Here is a 17,119-nt window from a genome sequence, read left to right as displayed (position 1 = left end):
TGATGCATACGGTGAAAAGGTTTATGTATCTATCTTTTTGGCCTTACAGGTAGAAAACGTCCGTTGGCTGGACAGGTTAACCCCGAGGAGGATCGCCGTGGGAACGCTGTACCTCTCGTCCACACACACCATCTTTGTGGAGAACTCGGACGCGCGCAAAGAGACATGGGTAGGAAGTGAAACCTGCGTTTCGGTCACGCTTCTCGCTTAGAATGACCCGTATTATGCAACCGACCCTATAGACACGCGCAGCCGCCTTTTCTGTTTTTAATTCAAAGCTCACTACGTTATTGCCTACAAGTCTACGCACAGCTCCTGATTGCCCGGGGGGGGGGGTCTAGAACTGGCAGGCACTCGAGTTTGCATGTGCACAAGAAGGCGGCGGACGGAGTTTCTTATGCCGCTCGTGAGGTTTTGGCGAACTGGATTGGAGTTGACCGTGTGTGCGTGTTTTTTTTTTTGTTGTTGTTTTTTTCCGTTTATCCTGCCGCCCAGGTCCTGCACAGCCTGGTGGGCAGTGTGGAACGCCTGGCCGGCACGCCTGCCGGTTGCCCTCTGCTTGTGCGCTGCAAGAACTTCCAGGTGTTTCAGCTGCTGCTGCCCCAGGAGAGGGACTGTGCAGATGTTTACGCCTCACTCGCGCACCTCTCCCGGCCAGGTGAGGAGCACACCTTACAGCCCAGCACCTCCTACACGCAGGTGAGGAGAACACCTTACAGCCCAACACCTCCTACACGCAGGTGAGGAGCACACCTTACAGCCCAACCCCACACGCAGGTGAGGAGCACGCCTAATAGCCCGGCACCTCCCACACATAGGTGAGGAGCACACCCCAACTTATCCAGCCTCTCACTGTTTCTCTCTCTCTCTCTCTCTCTCGCACTCTCTCTCGCACTCTCTCTCCAGAGCGTTACGGAGATCTCTACTGTTTTTCCTTCCAACCCAACCTGGACAAGGAGGAGCGGGAGAGGGCCTGGAACTTCCTGGACCTGCTTGCCGACTTCAGCCGCATGGGTATTCCCAGCAACCTCTGGCACGCCACGCCTGCCAACCATGAGTACAGGGTCAGTGCTGCCCCCTGCCGGTTGTCAGTGGTTACTGCCGCATGGACAGAAATCCAAACAGAATGAAGACAAACACATACATACAGAAGCTTATATTGGCAGAAACAAACAAAAATAATTGTAAAAATCACAATAAAACCTCTTAAACATACAGCAAAGACACTCAGCGCTCTCTCATGAGTCTTGTGGTCTCATAGCTCAGTCGTTCCTGCCAGCCTCCGGTTTTCACACGACCACACATCCAACGACTCCTTCGTTCACTTTGATCGGCAGGTGTGTGACACGTACCCGTCGGAGCTGTTCGTGCCAAAGTCGGCGTCCCCTGCTGTCATCGTGGGCAGCGCCAAGTTCAGGAGTCGAGGACGGTTTCCTGTTCTGTCCTACTACCACAGGGACACCAGCGTAGGTGGCCCCGCCTTCTGCCCCGCCCTCTGTACACGGCACATAGAGAACTGTTATATCACGTAGGGATTCGGTCGTCAAAGGAAGCAAGTCAGTAAACCTTCTCAGCTGAGTCTCACCGCACACAGAGGTCTCACCGCACACAGAGGTCTCACCGCACCCAGAGGTCTCTGGGTCTCACTCCCCCTTTATCATCCTTTTTTGCTGTCTCACTCTCTCCTTCATTTCTTTCTGACTTCTCCTTCCTCCACACTTGCACCATCTTTTCTTCCCTTGACCACTTTCCACGATCCCGTCTTCCGCCCTCTCTGAATTGTTCCCGCCCCCTCCCTTTGATCTGACCCGCCTCCTCTTCCCTGGCCCCGCCCCCAGGCTGCGGTGTGCAGGAGCAGCCAGCCTCTGTCTGGCTTCAGCGCTCGTTCCCTGGAGGACGAGCAGATGCTGCAGGCCATAATGAAGTCCAACCCGGCCAGCGAGTACGTGTACGTGGTGGACACGCGGCCGAAGGTGAGGGGTCACGTGAAGGTCAAAGATCAGGTTCTACCAGGTCATGCCGTCACATCGTAGCGATGCGTGTACACACGCACAATTCCTTTAACGGTTGTTAGTGGCAACGAACGGACGGTGCCGTCTCCTGGAAGCAGGGGGCGCCACAGCGGTCTTTGCTCTTAAGAGCGTGGCCATGGGGCATACTGCAGTTTTCGTAGCGATGGGCGTGCAGCGTAGCAGGCATCGTTGCGGGCGTGTGATGGTTCTTGCGCCCCCTGGTGGTGCTGTGCTTCGCAGCTGAACGCGATGGCCAACCGGGCAGCAGGGAAAGGCTACGAGAGTGAGGACCACTACTCCAACATCCGCCTGCACTTCGTCGCCATCGACAACATCCATGTGATGCGGAGCAGCCAGCAGAAGCTCGCGGACGGTGCGTAGCCCCGCCTTCGGTGTGCAACGGTGGCCACTTAGCAGCACGCAGCCGGATGTCCATAAGAGTGTGTGTGTGTATGTGCGTGTCTGTTCTACAGTAGGAGGCCTCAGTGTGTGACTTCCTCTACAATTGTGCTGTGTGTGTGGTCACCTATTTGTTTTACAGTGGGTGATCTCAGGTCTCCCTCCATGGGGGATTTCCTCTGGGGACTGGAGAACTCTGGCTGGCTCAAGCACATCAAAGCAGTTCTGGATGCTGGTGTCTTCATTGCCAAGGTATGCCACCACACAGTGTGTGTGTGTGTGTGTGTGTGTGTGTGTGCACGTGTGTGTGCAATCCACGGCAGAGGAAAAAGTCCGACACTAATGTGCTGGAACAACACTGCATGCCCAGTAGGAGGTGCTACTGAGGGACTGAAGAGACTGAGCCAATACGCCATGTTTTTGTAAAGCTGAAGGCAGGTCTTTTTTTTTTTTTTTTTTTTTTTTTTTTTTTTTTTTTTTTTGGCCAATGAGCAGGTGAGAGCAGGTTTGCATCGCTGCCCTAGTCTGGACAGCTCACTGTTGTTGTGGTGTGCACAGAAACACAAGATAACACAAGTGTAATGGCTAGCACCAACTCACTATCGGTCTGAAGAGCAAAACACTTGTCTGTACATAAATAAAAGTGTATTTTGTATATAATTTAGATTTTTTCTCATATAGGGGAAAAATCCAAACCACCATATGATGACTTATTCTAGATCATGCACGTTGTCCTGACGGGGGCGTGTGTGTGTGTGTGTGTGTGTGTGTGTGTGTGTGTGTGTGTGTGTGTGTGTGTGTGTGTGTGTGTGTGTGTGTATAGGCGGTGGCCGAGGAGGGCGTGAGTGTCCTGGTACACTGCTCTGATGGCTGGGACCGCACGGCACAGGCGTGCTCCGTGGCCAGTGTGCTCCTGGACCCCTACTACAGAACCCTTAAAGGATTCATGGTAATTTCACGCTACCACAGCAACGGGTTAATTAAAGGACTCACAATAATGTCACGGTCCTTGTAGGAACAGGTTGGTTGGAGATGTTTAGTTAAATTATTAACATTATGAACCTTCTCGCAAATCTGATCATGAAATCGTATTTTTTAATAATCTTGCGCAGTGTGATGTGTAGTTGTACTGTTCTACTTTCAACACACACTTCAAACCTTTGATTTCAAGATTTCTGTAAGTGTTTTAGCAGTTTCTACATTTTTCATTGTGGCTGTTTTCACAAACTCCTGAGAAAATGATGTCCAACAAATGTAGGTTTTTTGTTTGTTTGTGTATGTTTGGTTTTTTTTGTTTGTTTGTTTTTTGTGGGGGGGGGGGGGGGGGGGCGTACCCATGGGTTCAGTTTAGCTGAAGTTAATTTCACACAGTTCCCCAGAGTGCATCAGGATCCAGAATGCTTCAAGGCTGTCCTGATGTTGCTCTCTCCTGGCCTACTGGACACGCCACCTTTAACGTGCCCGATGATGCGTGACCCTGTCCTCTTCTGGCTGTCTCCGCAGGTGCTGATGGAGAAGGACTGGGTCTCGTTTGGACACAAGTTCTCTCACAGGTCCGTTCTCAGCTAAATCTGCCGTTTGCGTGCAAAAATGAACGTGATAAAGGATCAGGCAGGTTGAGTGGCGTTATTTATCACCTTACTCAGAGCTGGTCATCTCTCAGGATGACCGCATGTTAGTTATGTGGAGCCATGCTTGTCGGAGATCATGTTCTATATCACATGGTGTTCTATGACATATTATGAATTATATCAAATAAACGTCAAATATGTACTTTTGTGTGTGTATATATGTATTATAAATTATATCAAAATATATATATTAAAAGCATATATATACTAAATATGTAATTATATAGTATATATATATATATATATATATATATATATAATTTATATAAATTATATATACTATATATATTAAAAGTATAATTGATCATTCTAATTATCATTTTTAATGATTTATTTTAAAACTTTTTTAGTCTTATTTTGAAACTATCTAGGATTATTTTGCTGACATCCTTTAACAAAAGCGGATCTTCCGTAACTAAGCGGCTATCTCCACACGCTGCGGTGTTGTGGACCCCCAGGTATGCTCACCTAGACGGCGACCCCAGGGAGGTGTCTCCTGTGCTGGACCAGTTCCTGGAGTGTGTGTGGCAGCTCATGGAACAGTTCCCCTGCGCCTTTGAGTTCAACGAGCGCTTCCTCTTACAGCTGCACACGCACGTCCACTCGTGCCAGTATGGAAACTTCATCGGAAACAGCCAGAAGGAGAGGAAAGAGCTGAGGTAACACACGGGCCGATAAACACTGCCATGAACACCACCACCATCATCACCAAAAACACCGTCATAAACACCACCACCACCATAAACACCACAACAAACACCACCACCATCATAAACACCAATACAATCTCCATAAACACCACCACTGTCATCACCACCAACATTATCGTCATCATAAACACCACCACCATAAACACCTCCATAACCATCACCACCATGTTGGGGCCTTTTTTCATTGAAGTGCTGGGATCCAGGTCAGTTTGGATGACTTCTCACGTTTGTGTGTGTGTATATGTGTGTGCGCGTGCGTTCGCAGGATACGTGAGCGGACTCACTCAGTGTGGCACCACCTCTGGGAGAACAGGGTGGAGTTCATCAACCCCCTGTACCGGGTCGATCACAACCAGACACAGGGTGTCCTGAGACCCGTCACTACCCCGTACTGCTTCAAGTGAGCGACTCCCAGAGACACATGCCTCAATCAGGCACCACACGACCCACCAGCTGATATACGGCACACGGCAGTGCTCACACACACTCATCCTCAGCAGTGAACGTACGAAGCCTTTTAATCCTGGAACGCGCCTGGTTGGTTACGTTAGTGCAGATTGTGTGACACTGTGCTTGAGCTGGATTGGGTTGGATTTGGATGGAAGCTCTCTTTGACTGCAGGTTTTGGAAGAACATGTACAGTCCGGTGGAGAGGGGCGTGGCCATGCGTCTGTCCGACTGTCTGAACGCCGTGAGGGAGGAGTCTCAGCAGCTGGAGGAGGAGCTCGACGCCCACCAGGAGGTACCGCGGGAGACGGACGCTGAACAAGGCATACACACTCCCACAAAACACGCCTGCTTAGAGACCACACTTGCACTCTATCCGCATGCAACCGTGCCCTCACATACACACAAGCTTGGACAGCCTTCAAACATATGCCCACCCTTTCTGAAAAACCCGCGTGTGTTAAAACTTGTTACTCCCCCTTAATCCAAATCAGTCTTATTTGCCAGGTATGTTACACATAAAAAAAAGTCTGTGTGAATGCATAACATACACACCGGACAGTTTACGCACATACAGAATACACAGAGTAGGGAATAAACTAGACTTGCGTCAAACACAAAAAAGTAGAGGCGTTATAAAAGTTAATTAGGACAATGGTTTAAAAAAGTTGAATACGTACACACAAGCAAAGTGTGGAGCAGCATATGATCTGGTGTTTAGTGTGTTTCTATATAACTTAATGGATAACTTAATATTTTAATGAGTGAAATTGGCACATGTGCGTAGATGGAGTTCTCGCTGGGATAATACGGGTGATTGTCTATATTCCCACGGCCTCGCTCTTCCATCTGCACGTTACCCAATTTGCAGTGATAGCTGAGTGGTTAAGATAGCGGACTAGTAATCAGAAGGTTGCCGGTTCAAGAGTCGCCACTGTTGGGCCTCTGAGAAAGACCTCATAAAAGTGTCAGGCGAATGGAAGCATATGTGCTTTAAAAATTCAGGTTTGTAAATGTTGTTTTCATAGTCCCTCCAGTTTAGACTTTAAACATCCAGAAGCTGATTGATATATTAAAGACAAGCAACCAAGTAAACAAGTTAACATCAGGACATCCAGCAGTACCGGCTGGCAGACAGAAATACCCACAACCACACAGGACAGCGTGGCTGACAGGAGCGTGAGAAAGAAAAGAGGAAGGAACTGCGGTGTTTCTGTAACGCTCGGTTTCTCTCCCGGCACAGAGACTGGCCCAGCTGGCCAAGAGAAAGACAGGAACAGAGCCGAGGAAGAGGAACAGAGCGATTGAACTCTCGCCTGGGCCCACCGTGAAGCACGGCGAGGTCACCAGCCCTCAGGATTATTTGGTCAGCACAAGCCCCACCCCCATAGCCGAGAAGCACGCCTCCTCCTTCACGCTGCCTCTGAAGTCATCGACGACGGGCCGGAGCGACCCCGATGACCTTTCAGTGTGTAGCGACCTGGAGTCAGGCGTGGCTGACCTCAGCAGCCACGCGTCAAGCTCCTGCGATGATGCAAAGGACCCTGATTCTGATGAGGCATCTTACACAAGAGCCTGACCAAATACAAAAAAAACCCCCCAAAAAACGAGCAGATGACCGTAAATGGTGATTGTAGGATTTCTGAGTTTCACCAGTCTCTACAAACACCCCGACACCTACTGGCTTCTTTGGTTTATTTTTGACGTGTGACACTACTGTATTAAGTGTTTATGAACATGAAAAATGCTTTTCCTCCAATCATGTTTAGACTACATTTCACAGCTGAGCTCGCGATCAAAAGCAGCCTTCCAGGATGGCCATCTCACACACACACACACCTCAGTCCCGTCCCTCACTAACCACCACGGCGCTGACCCAGAACATGAACGCACCTTTGGATGGCAGTGGGCTTGGGCAGAGGACAAGCCTTCCTTGTGAAGACCCTCACCACCCCTCCCCAACCCCAAGCAAACGCATCATCAGGGGACTTTTAGCGAAAGCGTACGTCATATTCAACACGTGACTTCCTGTACGTAGCCAAGCTGTTACATACCGAATATAACACTGGCATATTTAACATTATGAAACTAGGTTTTATTTGTGTGTGTGTGTGTGTGTGTGTGTCTGTGCATATTGTGTGCTTTGAAGCCGGTTTTACCTGTTATTAGTATTACTTTTTATCGTATTTATACAGATTATGAAAACCCAAGGTGGTTTTTACATTAGAACTATGGAATAGCAGTAAATAAAGTCCCTTTGTACCGGGAGCAGGGTTGAGCAGTTTTGACATGAGAAATGAATCGCTGCGAGAGATGTCTCTCTGCAGCCAGGGGTATCCCCTCCACCTCCTACGGTGTCCGTTGTGACGAGGTCATATGTCGGGGGGCAGACAGGCTTCTCTGAACCAAAGCAAGTGTGCTTGTAGCTTCCTGATACGACTAAATACTGTAACGCAATTGTGTTGCTATACATTGCAATTGCGAAAGGCTTTTAAGAACAGGGGTCACATATTTGAGGTAATAATGGTTGTATTACTTTTACTAGTATTATTTACTTGTACACTGTAATTATTTTATTCCTGCAGCTGATAAATGAATATCCATCAACAAACAATATATCATGCAGGCCCCATCTCGAGTCATTGTTTCTAAACACCAGGATTCACAATCGCATTTTTCAAACTTTTCAGAGGATGCTTGACTAGCACTTGGCTTCCATATGTAATTGGACATACATACATACATACATACAGTTGTATATATATATATATATATAATATAATATATATATACACATACATACATACATACATATATATATACATATATATATACATACATATATATACACATATACATATATATATATATATATATATATATATATACATACATACATACATACATATACATACACACACACACACACACACACATTGTTGACCTCCAGAGTCTCCTTGCTAACAGGGCTCGATCTCTAATGGCTCCTTCCCTGGCGACCTTGTGGTCCTAGAGCTCCATTTCTGGAGACCTCAAACATCTAAAGCCACTTTTATCATGTGAGAAGGCTGTCAAGACCCACCCTTGCCAACACAGATCCAACAGGCCAACAGTCATTATTCTAAATGTTTTATTAATCTATCAAATTAAATAAACATATAATACAATGTCTGATTATAATAAAGCCTATTATCAACATTATTAAATAAAGTTTTTTGTTTGTTTTTTTGTCTGTAATCTGGCAGCGTCAACATCATTGAGCTTTAGTGTGAGGTACGTAGCAGCACCTTGCTGAAGAAACCCATTCTCGTTAGACGCTACGACCTCGAAAGGCTGTCTATATCACAGAAAATGTCCTCGCACCCTCCTCTCTCCACCCGCCCCTCAACCACATGAGGCAAGACTGCTCTAGGAACGCCGCGGGACTTCCAGAACTCGAGGCCCGAAATATACGTCCGTTCTGGAGTTCTTCGGTCAGCGTCGCCCCCTGTTTCTGAGGTGGGCCAGGGGTCAGCCCTGGGCGTCTGGCTGTGGGGTGTGATGCTTGGGCGGCTGGGGTGAGCAGGGGTGAGCTGGGGTGAGCTGGGGTGGGGTTGGATCTGCTGGAGGAACACGCCCAGACCTACGATCGAAACGTTTAACACGGGCAGTCATAAAACTCCAGAAAACAGTGTTTCAAACAATTATAACGGCACAAATGTACACATCTCTGGTTTTATTGTCTACAGCTGCCTTTCTTTACACCATAGGACAGAAGTCATTCTACTTTGAGCAGAAACTCTTAGCAAATTTTTAACACACTATTACATAAGGCATCTTTCCTGTGATGGTGCCCTCGAATGTGTTTTGAGCGTGGAGCGCTGACCCGGGAGTGGTGAGCCGTCCTAGTGTGCGGCTGGGAATGGTGCATGCGTGCCCGTCGTCTGCTGGAGCTTCTCCTCCTTAGCCCTCCTGCTGTGGCAGAGCTGCGAGGCGCAGACGCAACATGGGTCAGGGGGTAAAATGTCAAGTGCAAGGTCAAAGGTTGACAATCGTGGCGGGATTTAAAATGACTATCGTTAAGGCGTATCCCACAATATTTGGTGTATGAATGCAGAACATGTCTAGAACGTCTTATTGGAAGACACGTCACATAGGTTGGAGTGAAGAGCACCGCTATACCGTTCTCTTCTCCATGAAGCTGGCAAGGAAGTCGTCGATCTCCGTCTTGCCTTCCAGAAAGTTCTCAGCCGTCTCCTCTGACGACTCCTCGGCCTGGTGGGCCGCGACCTTTAACCTGGCCTGCAGGGCACTCGGGCTGCAGTTCTGTGGCGGGAGAGCGAGACTGCTGAAAGCACACAGCCCTCACCAGCAGCGTGTGAGTGGGTGTTGTCGTGGAGGGGGCGGAGTCATGGTACAGGGTCGGCAGCGTGTGAGTGGGTGTTGTCGTGGAGTGGGCGGAGTCATGGTACAGGGTCGGCAGCGTGTGAGTGGGTGGTGTCGTGGTGTGGGCGGAGTCCTGGTACAGGGTCCGCAGTGTGTGAGTGGGCGGAGTCATGGTACAGGGTCGGCAGCGTGTGAGTGGGTGTTGTCGTGGAGTGGGCGGAGTCATGGTACAGGGTCGGCAGCGTGTGAGTGGGTGGTGTCGTGGTGTGGGCGGAGTCCTGGTACAGGGTCCGCAGTGTGTGAGTGGGCGGAGTCATGGTACAGGGTCGGCAGCGTGTGAGTGGGTGTTGTCGTGGAGTGGGCGGAGTCATGGTACAGGGTCGGCAGCGTGTGAGTGGGTGGTGTCGTGGTGTGGGCGGAGTCCTGGTACAGGGTCCGCAGTGTGTGAGTGGGCGGAGTCATGGTACAGGGTCGGCAGCGTGTGAGTGGGTGTTGTCGTGGAGTGGGCGGAGTCATGGTACAGGGTCGGCAGCGTGTGAGTGGGTGGTGTCGTGGTGTGGGCGGAGTCCTGGTACAGGGTCCGCAGTGTGTGAGTGGGCGGAGTCATGGTACAGGGTCGGCAGCGTGTGAGTGGGTGTTGTCGTGGAGTGGGCGGAGTCATGGTACAGGGTCGGCAGCGTGTGAGTGGGTGGTGTCGTGGTGTGGGCGGAGTCCTGGTACAGGGTCCGCAGTGTGTGAGTGGGCGGAGTCATGGTACAGGGTCGGCAGCGTGTGAGTGGGTGTTGTCGTGGAGTGGGCGGAGTCATGGTACAGGGTCGGCAGCGTGTGAGTGGGTGGTGTCGTGGTGTGGGCGGAGTCCTGGTACAGGGTCCGCAGTGTGTGAGTGGGCGGAGTCATGGTAGAGGGTCGGCAGCGTGTGAGTGGGTGTTGTCGTGGAGTGGGCGGAGTCATGGTACAGGATCGCAGCGTGTGAGTGGGCGGAGTCATGGTACATGGTCGGCAGCTTGTGAGTGGGCGGAGTCATGGTACAGGGTTGGCAGAGTGTGAGTGGGCAGAGTAATGGTACAGGGTCGGCAGCGTGAGTGGGCGGAGTCGTGGTACAGGGTTGGCAGCGGGAGTGGGCGGAGTCATGGATTGGGCGGAGTCATGGTACAGCGTTGGCAGCGTGTGAGTGGGCGGAGTCATGGTACAGGGTCGGCCGTACCTCGCTAAGCTCATGTTGTCTCTGCATCTTGGTCTGGAATGCTGATTTCATCTGGACCAGCTGCTCATACTGTGCGCACACACACAGCAACATATTACAGGTATTACTATTACAAAAACAAGAAGTACTTAGAAACTCCTGCTATAGTTACGATGTATTTCCATTACCGAGTGTGTGTGCACATGCACGAGTGTGAGTGAGTATGTGCGTGCATGTGTGTATATGTATATGTGTGTGTACTTTAAACAACATCTCGTGTCTTTTTCCCTCCAACTGAGGCTCCAGCTGCAGGTTCTTTTCTGCACAGAAAACAAAATCAGATTAAAAAAACAAATGCCTGATCAATGTTTTCATTTTCCACATTTTTACTTATTTTTGTTACACACTCTTTTGTGTGTGTTTAGCAGTTTAATGACTCCAGTACACGAGCGTCTCGTACCATTGACATAGCAGGTGTTTCTGTTGTGGCTGGCATTGATCAAAGCCCCGCCCCTGTTACTCACTCGCCATGAGGACAATGCTCTCCACCAGGTCTTCCTTATCGGAAGAGACCTGCCCGAGTTGGGGCAAACAGGAAAAAAACTCCAACAGGACGTCATCCTTCTCCGTCAAGTCCTTCAGCTGAGATATACTGAGGGTCAGGCGACGCGCGCGCGCACACACACACACACACACACACACACACACACACACACGAGGGAAAACTGATTTAGTAAGCGTGGATGCTTGTTAACACTACAAAAAAATTAATGAAACAAACAAACAAAAAAACCCATCCATGTCCACACAAAGGACCCTGCCTCCACTCAGCCAGTACACTCAACCAGTTTAAAGGGACAGTTTAGAGGGTCCGTCAGGAGCTCAGCTGACCACTGCACTGTGCACTATGTTAAAGTCTACCTTATGGTGTACCTTACCTCATCTCGGAAAGTTCTGGAAACGATTCAGGGATGTCTGGCATTTTGTACATGTGCCCATTCAGTCCAGCCTGCACACAGCGGGGAGAGATTAAATAAAAACCTGTCCAAACGTATTAGAAGGGCCGGAACGTTATGTCGTTTGTTTCACTGCAATACTGGTGTTGATATCATGCAAAGCTGCAATATGCAAATGAGATCTCTGAAATGTATTCATTTTTACATTTTCATGCCTTTCCAACTGTGATATTCTGAGCAGTCTTAGACATTCCCGACGATTGTTCTGTGGTTGAAGAAATCATGGCACGTACGGGGTCCAAAAATAATCGAAGTGACACGTCAGGTTTTTATCCATGTCAGACCAAAGGGTTTTGCCAGTGTATTTGAGCATATTTCAAAAATATATCATACAGCAAGAACAGTGTGTTATAGTATAACAGCATCCAATTATGTCTTTCCATATGACACAGCCTTTCATTCAGACGCACAGATATCACTAAATCTAGATTAGCTGCGTCTTCTGGCAGCACTCTGACCTCATTCTGCAAACTAGTGGCACACAATGAGAGCATAAAACTCATCAGGTGTGTCTCACACGACTGTGACATCGACGCGCTGCACCAATGCCGTACAAACCAACGAAACAACAGGAAGTCTTCAAAAGCTTTGTACACACCAGGGCCGGAACACTGAGTCAAGAAACACGCGTGTTAAATTTTCTCCTCATGGTTGAGGTTTTAAGCCTATTTTGGATGGCAGACACCTGCTTAGCCATGTTGTGAGAGAAGGGAAAGGTTCTTTGGTCCTACACGTCTCACTTCAGTGTGGTTCTCACAAAATCTCTGCACACTACGACCTCCGCTTCCCATACACACAGGAAGCCTGCTAATCATGTAATGCTGGCAGTACGCTGGGCCATCGCACTGTGGTGAACTCTTGCAATCTTTTGCCCTTATTACTTTGCATTATATTTCATTATATTAAAACTGCATTCCATGACTTTGCATGCACCTGTCTCTGTTTACCTCATGTCTAATGAAGTCATTTTAAAAACACCAAACACCACAACGGCTCTATACCTGTGAGTCGGCGGTGGGTACCGGTAGCGGAAGGTCTGTGATGAGCCCGTAAATTGGTGCAGGTGGGCGGGGTGGAGCTTGCTGCAGCTCCGCCCCCGGGGGCGGGGCTGGGGCAGCAACCACAGCCCGCTGGCCGTCCTGTGTCGGAAAGGCGGGGACAAAATGGAAGTTCTGGGTGGGGTAGGGGGGCATCGCAGATGGCTTATACATGCTGGAGTGGAATGAGAAGAAAGTGAAACACGGCATGAAAATCCTTAAAAAGGCTCACATACAGCTCCCAACTCTCAGTCTGTATTTAGGACGCTTATGGTTTGACATTTTCACGGCATGATAACCTGGTCAAACTTTGATCAGTTGTACTAGGTCATGACATGAATAGGTTGAAATATTCCAAAAGAGGCCACGTCTGTGATTTGACTACTGCTGTAACACACAAGTCTTGTTTACATGGGACCTAAAAGTACCGGTTTTTGGTTACTGGTGTTTCATTACTGGTGTTTAAGGAAGTAATTTTCAAACTTGGAATTGCAAGAAAAATGGAGTATTTACAGGCAAGTTGAGGAAAAATAACAATTTTTATAGTTAAGAACTTTAGAAATGCATTCTTCATGAAATACTATCATAAATACGCTTACATTGCCAGCTTTACTGCACATTATAAGCTGATCCACTAAATAAACACACACACACACACACATTGTGTAGAATAGTTACAAACGTGCTGCAACAGAAGCAAACATAAATGTAAATGTGTTTACACAGAGGACTAAACAGGGTTCTCCATGCAATGTGTATCTCTGGGTGGAGAACCAGATTACTGTGGTACTACTGAGAGGGAATCTGGAGGGATGGTCACAAACCCCAGCCTACATTTTTGGGAGGTCACTGGACAGAGAAGAAATTGGAAGCCTCACGGATTTTGTAAGAAAGAAACTAAGGATTTAAAGGAGCAAGAAGTTATTTTTTCCAATGATTCTTCTTCACATTATCAAACAGCCTTTATACTGACACCTAGTGGCATGTTTCAAAATTTCCACACTGCATTTACAGCATTTAGCTGACGCTTTTTTTTATCCAAAGCGTCCTACAGTTATGACAGAACACAAATTGAGTAATTGAGGGTTAAGGGGCTTACTCAGGGGCCCAACAGTGGCGACTTTACAGTGGTGGGGCTTGAACTGGCAACCTTCTGATCAGTAGTCCAGCACCACCACTGAGCTACCACTGCACACTAAATTATCGTAATTGTGGCGGCCTCTACGTGGGTGAGGAAAGAATAAAGTTCTTTAAGCAGTTCCAGTGCCAGTCCAGGAGCTGTTCCTGCGACGACCGGAACCCGGCCCGATCAGTCCCATGGAACAACACACGGCTACTCACAAAGAGAAGGAGGGTGCGCCTGAGCCCAGGACCGGCGGACTCTTCCAGAACTCATCCAGTAAGCCTTGCATCACCTTCCCCAGATCCGAGTGCATGCCGAACTGAGCAAGAGAGACGCAGGGTTAAGACGAGGACACTGGACACTGACGTCCCCTGGACACACAGCGTTAAGACATCCATTTCACATGGTAGAAGCTCTTTCTATGGGGCCAGAGGCAGAAGTGTGGAGGTCTTACATTGGTAATAAGGGGGCTGGTTACCATGGTACCATTGTTACTGTCCACTAAATGATGCCCCACTGGAGGATACACGGTAACCACGGGCTTGTCTTGAGGGAACTGAGGTGGAAGCAAACTGTGTGTGGAAGGGACAGAAAAACAAAAACAAGACACCTACCAGTTACAAATTCTTTCCTGCAACCATTCAAAGACAATTCAATGACTTCGAAATACACAAAACCCCATTATAGATGTGTTACATTTTCACTGCGCTCATTCTAGGCGATAGTCCAATGATTACACATACACACAGATTTGATCATTACTGATAATGAATATGACAGAGCTGATTTTGTAAATAAGTATGCATTATGTCCGGAGGAGTACAGCTTCAAATCGGTGCTGTGGCCCTAACAAAGCTGGTAAGCGTTTACACTCACATGTTGATGCTGATGGTTGAATTGTTGATGGTGAAGGGAATTCTGTACTCCACATCTCTCTGGATCTCTGCAATACTGGAACATTATATACAGAGTAGTATTATACATCAGGTAGTCTACAGGCTAGGAAAAGATAGAACGCAAGTGCTTACAAACATCCGTCACATAATTATCACAAATAATAACAATGTTTTTCGGATTAGAAGTGTGCATTTACATTAACCACACACCGAATGATCTATTTTCTTCATCACAGTATGGTCCAGTTATGATTCCTCCTCATCTTCACTTATGTTGACGTTATCTATCTTTATGGATGTTTATGTATGTATATTATGTAGGTTTATGTTCTTTATCTTTGTGTCATGTTCTTTTTTTGCACTGACATGACTCTCATTCACTACACGGAGGTGTCATTTTGTGGCATGCATACTTTATATTCAGTGTGGGCTACTGCTGCACCCCAATTTACCCTAGAGGATCAATAAAATACATCTACCTACCTAGAACTGGGAAGCATTTCTACAGGTACTAACGTGCAGGGTTGGCACTGCCAACTACTACTAACACTATTATAACCTTACAGTGTTTGGGAAATGGCACATGAATGAGATACACTCCTTCACACCACTGCAGAGTTTAAACGTCCCCCGAGCCCGTACATTTAGCTGATGTATTTAGTATCGGCTAAATACAAAGCGTGAGTATTACTGTGTGTTAGACGCGGGAAAACTACAATGCCATTTTACCTACAGGAGTGCGGCAACCATGAAACGTAAAAATCACGGCACATCAAACAGGTCAGACTAGCTAAATACGCGAGTCTGATCTGCACAACTGTCCTACTTACGACATTATCCAGGTTGGCTAGCTTATGTAACCAGCTATACTCTCCGCCAACTTTCATAGCTACCCAGTAACAACTAAAACTTAACAACCTTTCGATTCGACGTCTAACGCTAGCTAGTGAAATCGGTATGTGTCGGGGGTGTTTCACGTTTTGAAAAGCGGTTAAAGAGAGATTCCGAGCTAATACTTTAATCTGAGGAACATGGCTAGCCAGCTAGTTACGTATATGCACGGCCTCTGACAAAGCAGCTTGTTGCTGATCAGGTAGCTTCCATTTCTTGAGTCACGTCTCTTATTTTAGCAGCAATATCGTGTATCAAAACACATTACCTCAGTGGCCAGCCGTTAGCCAACCTAGCTAGCTAATCAAAGTGAATTTCTGACCTGCCTGCGAACGAACTACGCTAAATAGTTTAGCTGACTAAATTATCTACAGCAGTAAAATGGGTCAGCCAGGTTAGCTTAGCTAGCGTTATGTCACCTAGGTTATCTTAACCGGGTTAGCTAATCTACTTACTTCGAGTGAGCAGCTTTGAGCGACTCGATTTGTCGCTGCCTTTGTTTCTGTAAACTGTTTATAGGTGGAATCGCTCCGGAGCCCTTGGACAGAGGGAAAATCCAGTTCATCCTAGTCGGGTGAGAAATAAAATCTTAAAATGCCAGTTGTCTCGCTCCTCGAGTGCCAGCATAAACGCCAGCAACGCTGCAGCACCACGGACGATGACTAAGTAACGGCCAGCTAGCGTTAGCGTTAGCGTTAGCCCCCCTGACACCCGAGGAGACGATTATTATTAACAACAGACCGTGCGTAGGTATGACGGCCCCGCGAACATGATAAAAATACAAAACAACAAACAAACAGCCTACACCTTTACGTGTTATTAAGCCTGTAACGTAAAGGACAGATCAACCAGCTGAAATAACGCTAACCGACAGTCTGCATAAACAAGCACGGAAGAAACAACCTGTGACGGAGCCGGGAAATTCCTGCGCGCGGTCCCACGTCAACTCCCGCGACGAAAAGCTCACGCGCGCTTTGTGCGCGTTTCAAAGCAACGCGAGCGACGTGGTCACTTTTATGGTCATTAAACCACTTTATTAGCTCCGCACCCCGAAATGCAAAGCCAGTTCCAGATTTTGTAATTCCTGTTAATTATTTACCGGATGTCCTATAATACAGGAATTCTAATCGCGTCTCTCACTGTCCAGATAGTGGACTACAGATTGCTATACGTTTCACCTGCGATTCAGGTGTGATCAGAAAGGAGCTACTCAATAGCACTGTTTCACTTACCTTCAGTTCAGGTAGCTCTAGTGATTACAAACCTCCGAAAGCACTTAAAAAGAACCAGAATTAGACTCTAACCACTCAAAGGTATTATGTGAGAATCTGTCAAATTTTGAGATATATTTAAGTGTGCCTTATACAAACAGCACGGTTTCCAGTTTGGAACGTCATGTTTGAGTGTTT

General features: G+C 47.7%; 2 protein-coding genes across 5 annotated transcripts in view; one reads left to right on the top strand and one right to left on the bottom strand.

The window, feature by feature from the left end:
• mtmr7b (myotubularin related protein 7b) overlaps window positions 1-7,949 on the top strand; it is an 8,888-nt gene extending 939 nt beyond the window's left edge. The window contains exons 2-14 of one of the 2 annotated variants that reach the window (XM_027018842.2): window positions 50-169; window positions 496-658; window positions 907-1,064; window positions 1,338-1,466; window positions 1,839-1,973; window positions 2,253-2,385; window positions 2,554-2,663; window positions 3,235-3,360; window positions 3,915-3,964; window positions 4,501-4,701; window positions 5,018-5,152; window positions 5,374-5,494; window positions 6,443-7,949. In XM_027018842.2, the coding sequence (XP_026874643.2) occupies window positions 50-169; window positions 496-658; window positions 907-1,064; window positions 1,338-1,466; window positions 1,839-1,973; window positions 2,253-2,385; window positions 2,554-2,663; window positions 3,235-3,360; window positions 3,915-3,964; window positions 4,501-4,701; window positions 5,018-5,152; window positions 5,374-5,494; window positions 6,443-6,778 (1,917 nt within the window). In that variant the 3' untranslated portion in view covers window positions 6,779-7,949. Of the gene's footprint in view, window positions 1-49; window positions 170-495; window positions 659-906; window positions 1,065-1,337; window positions 1,467-1,838; window positions 1,974-2,252; window positions 2,386-2,553; window positions 2,664-3,234; window positions 3,361-3,914; window positions 3,965-4,500; window positions 4,702-5,017; window positions 5,153-5,373; window positions 5,523-6,442 lie in introns of both variants that reach the window. The other variant, XM_027018843.2, reaches the window with a different exon arrangement.
• Window positions 7,950-8,312: 363 nt separating this feature from the next.
• vps37a (VPS37A subunit of ESCRT-I) lies at window positions 8,313-16,661 on the bottom strand. 3 transcript variants are annotated; one of them, XM_027018881.2, is made up of 13 exons: window positions 16,614-16,661; window positions 16,166-16,276; window positions 14,800-14,874; window positions 14,378-14,495; window positions 14,142-14,242; window positions 12,765-12,975; window positions 11,686-11,756; window positions 11,272-11,399; window positions 11,009-11,067; window positions 10,769-10,837; window positions 9,361-9,504; window positions 9,065-9,164; window positions 8,313-8,821 (listed from the first exon to the last, which is right to left on the bottom strand). In XM_027018881.2, exons 2-12 carry the CDS (start codon window positions 16,273-16,275, stop codon window positions 9,084-9,086), a joined length of 1,167 nt encoding a protein of 388 aa, XP_026874682.2. In that variant the 5' UTR covers window position 16,276; window positions 16,614-16,661; the 3' UTR covers window positions 8,313-8,821; window positions 9,065-9,083. The 3 variants fall into 3 exon arrangements, with proteins under 3 accessions (XP_026874682.2, XP_026874681.2, XP_026874683.2); XM_027018880.2 differs by lacking the exon at window positions 16,614-16,661 and having other exon boundaries at window positions 16,166-16,607; XM_027018882.2 differs by lacking the exon at window positions 16,614-16,661 and having other exon boundaries at window positions 14,402-14,495; window positions 16,166-16,607.
• Between the last annotated feature and the right edge of the window lie 458 nt (window positions 16,662-17,119).

This window comes from Electrophorus electricus, chromosome 9 (assembly GCF_013358815.1).
Source record: "Electrophorus electricus isolate fEleEle1 chromosome 9, fEleEle1.pri, whole genome shotgun sequence".
NCBI classification, from domain to species: domain Eukaryota; kingdom Metazoa; phylum Chordata; class Actinopteri; order Gymnotiformes; family Gymnotidae; genus Electrophorus; species Electrophorus electricus.
This window is presented reverse-complemented; position numbering and strand designations above follow the sequence as displayed.

Excerpts from the sequence above, each read along its gene's own strand:
- vps37a (XM_027018881.2), bottom strand. The coding sequence starts at position 16,275 with ATGAACTGGATTTTCCCTCTGTCCAAGGGCTCCGGAGCGATTCCACCT. Across the intron at positions 12,976-14,141 it reads GGCGCACCCTCCTTCTCTTT|CATGTATAAGCCATCTGCGA; the intron begins GTGAGTAGCCGT and ends ATTCCACTCCAG. Across the intron at positions 11,068-11,271 it reads GAGCATTGTCCTCATGGCGA|AAAAGAACCTGCAGCTGGAG; the intron begins GTGAGTAACAGG and ends TTTTCTGTGCAG.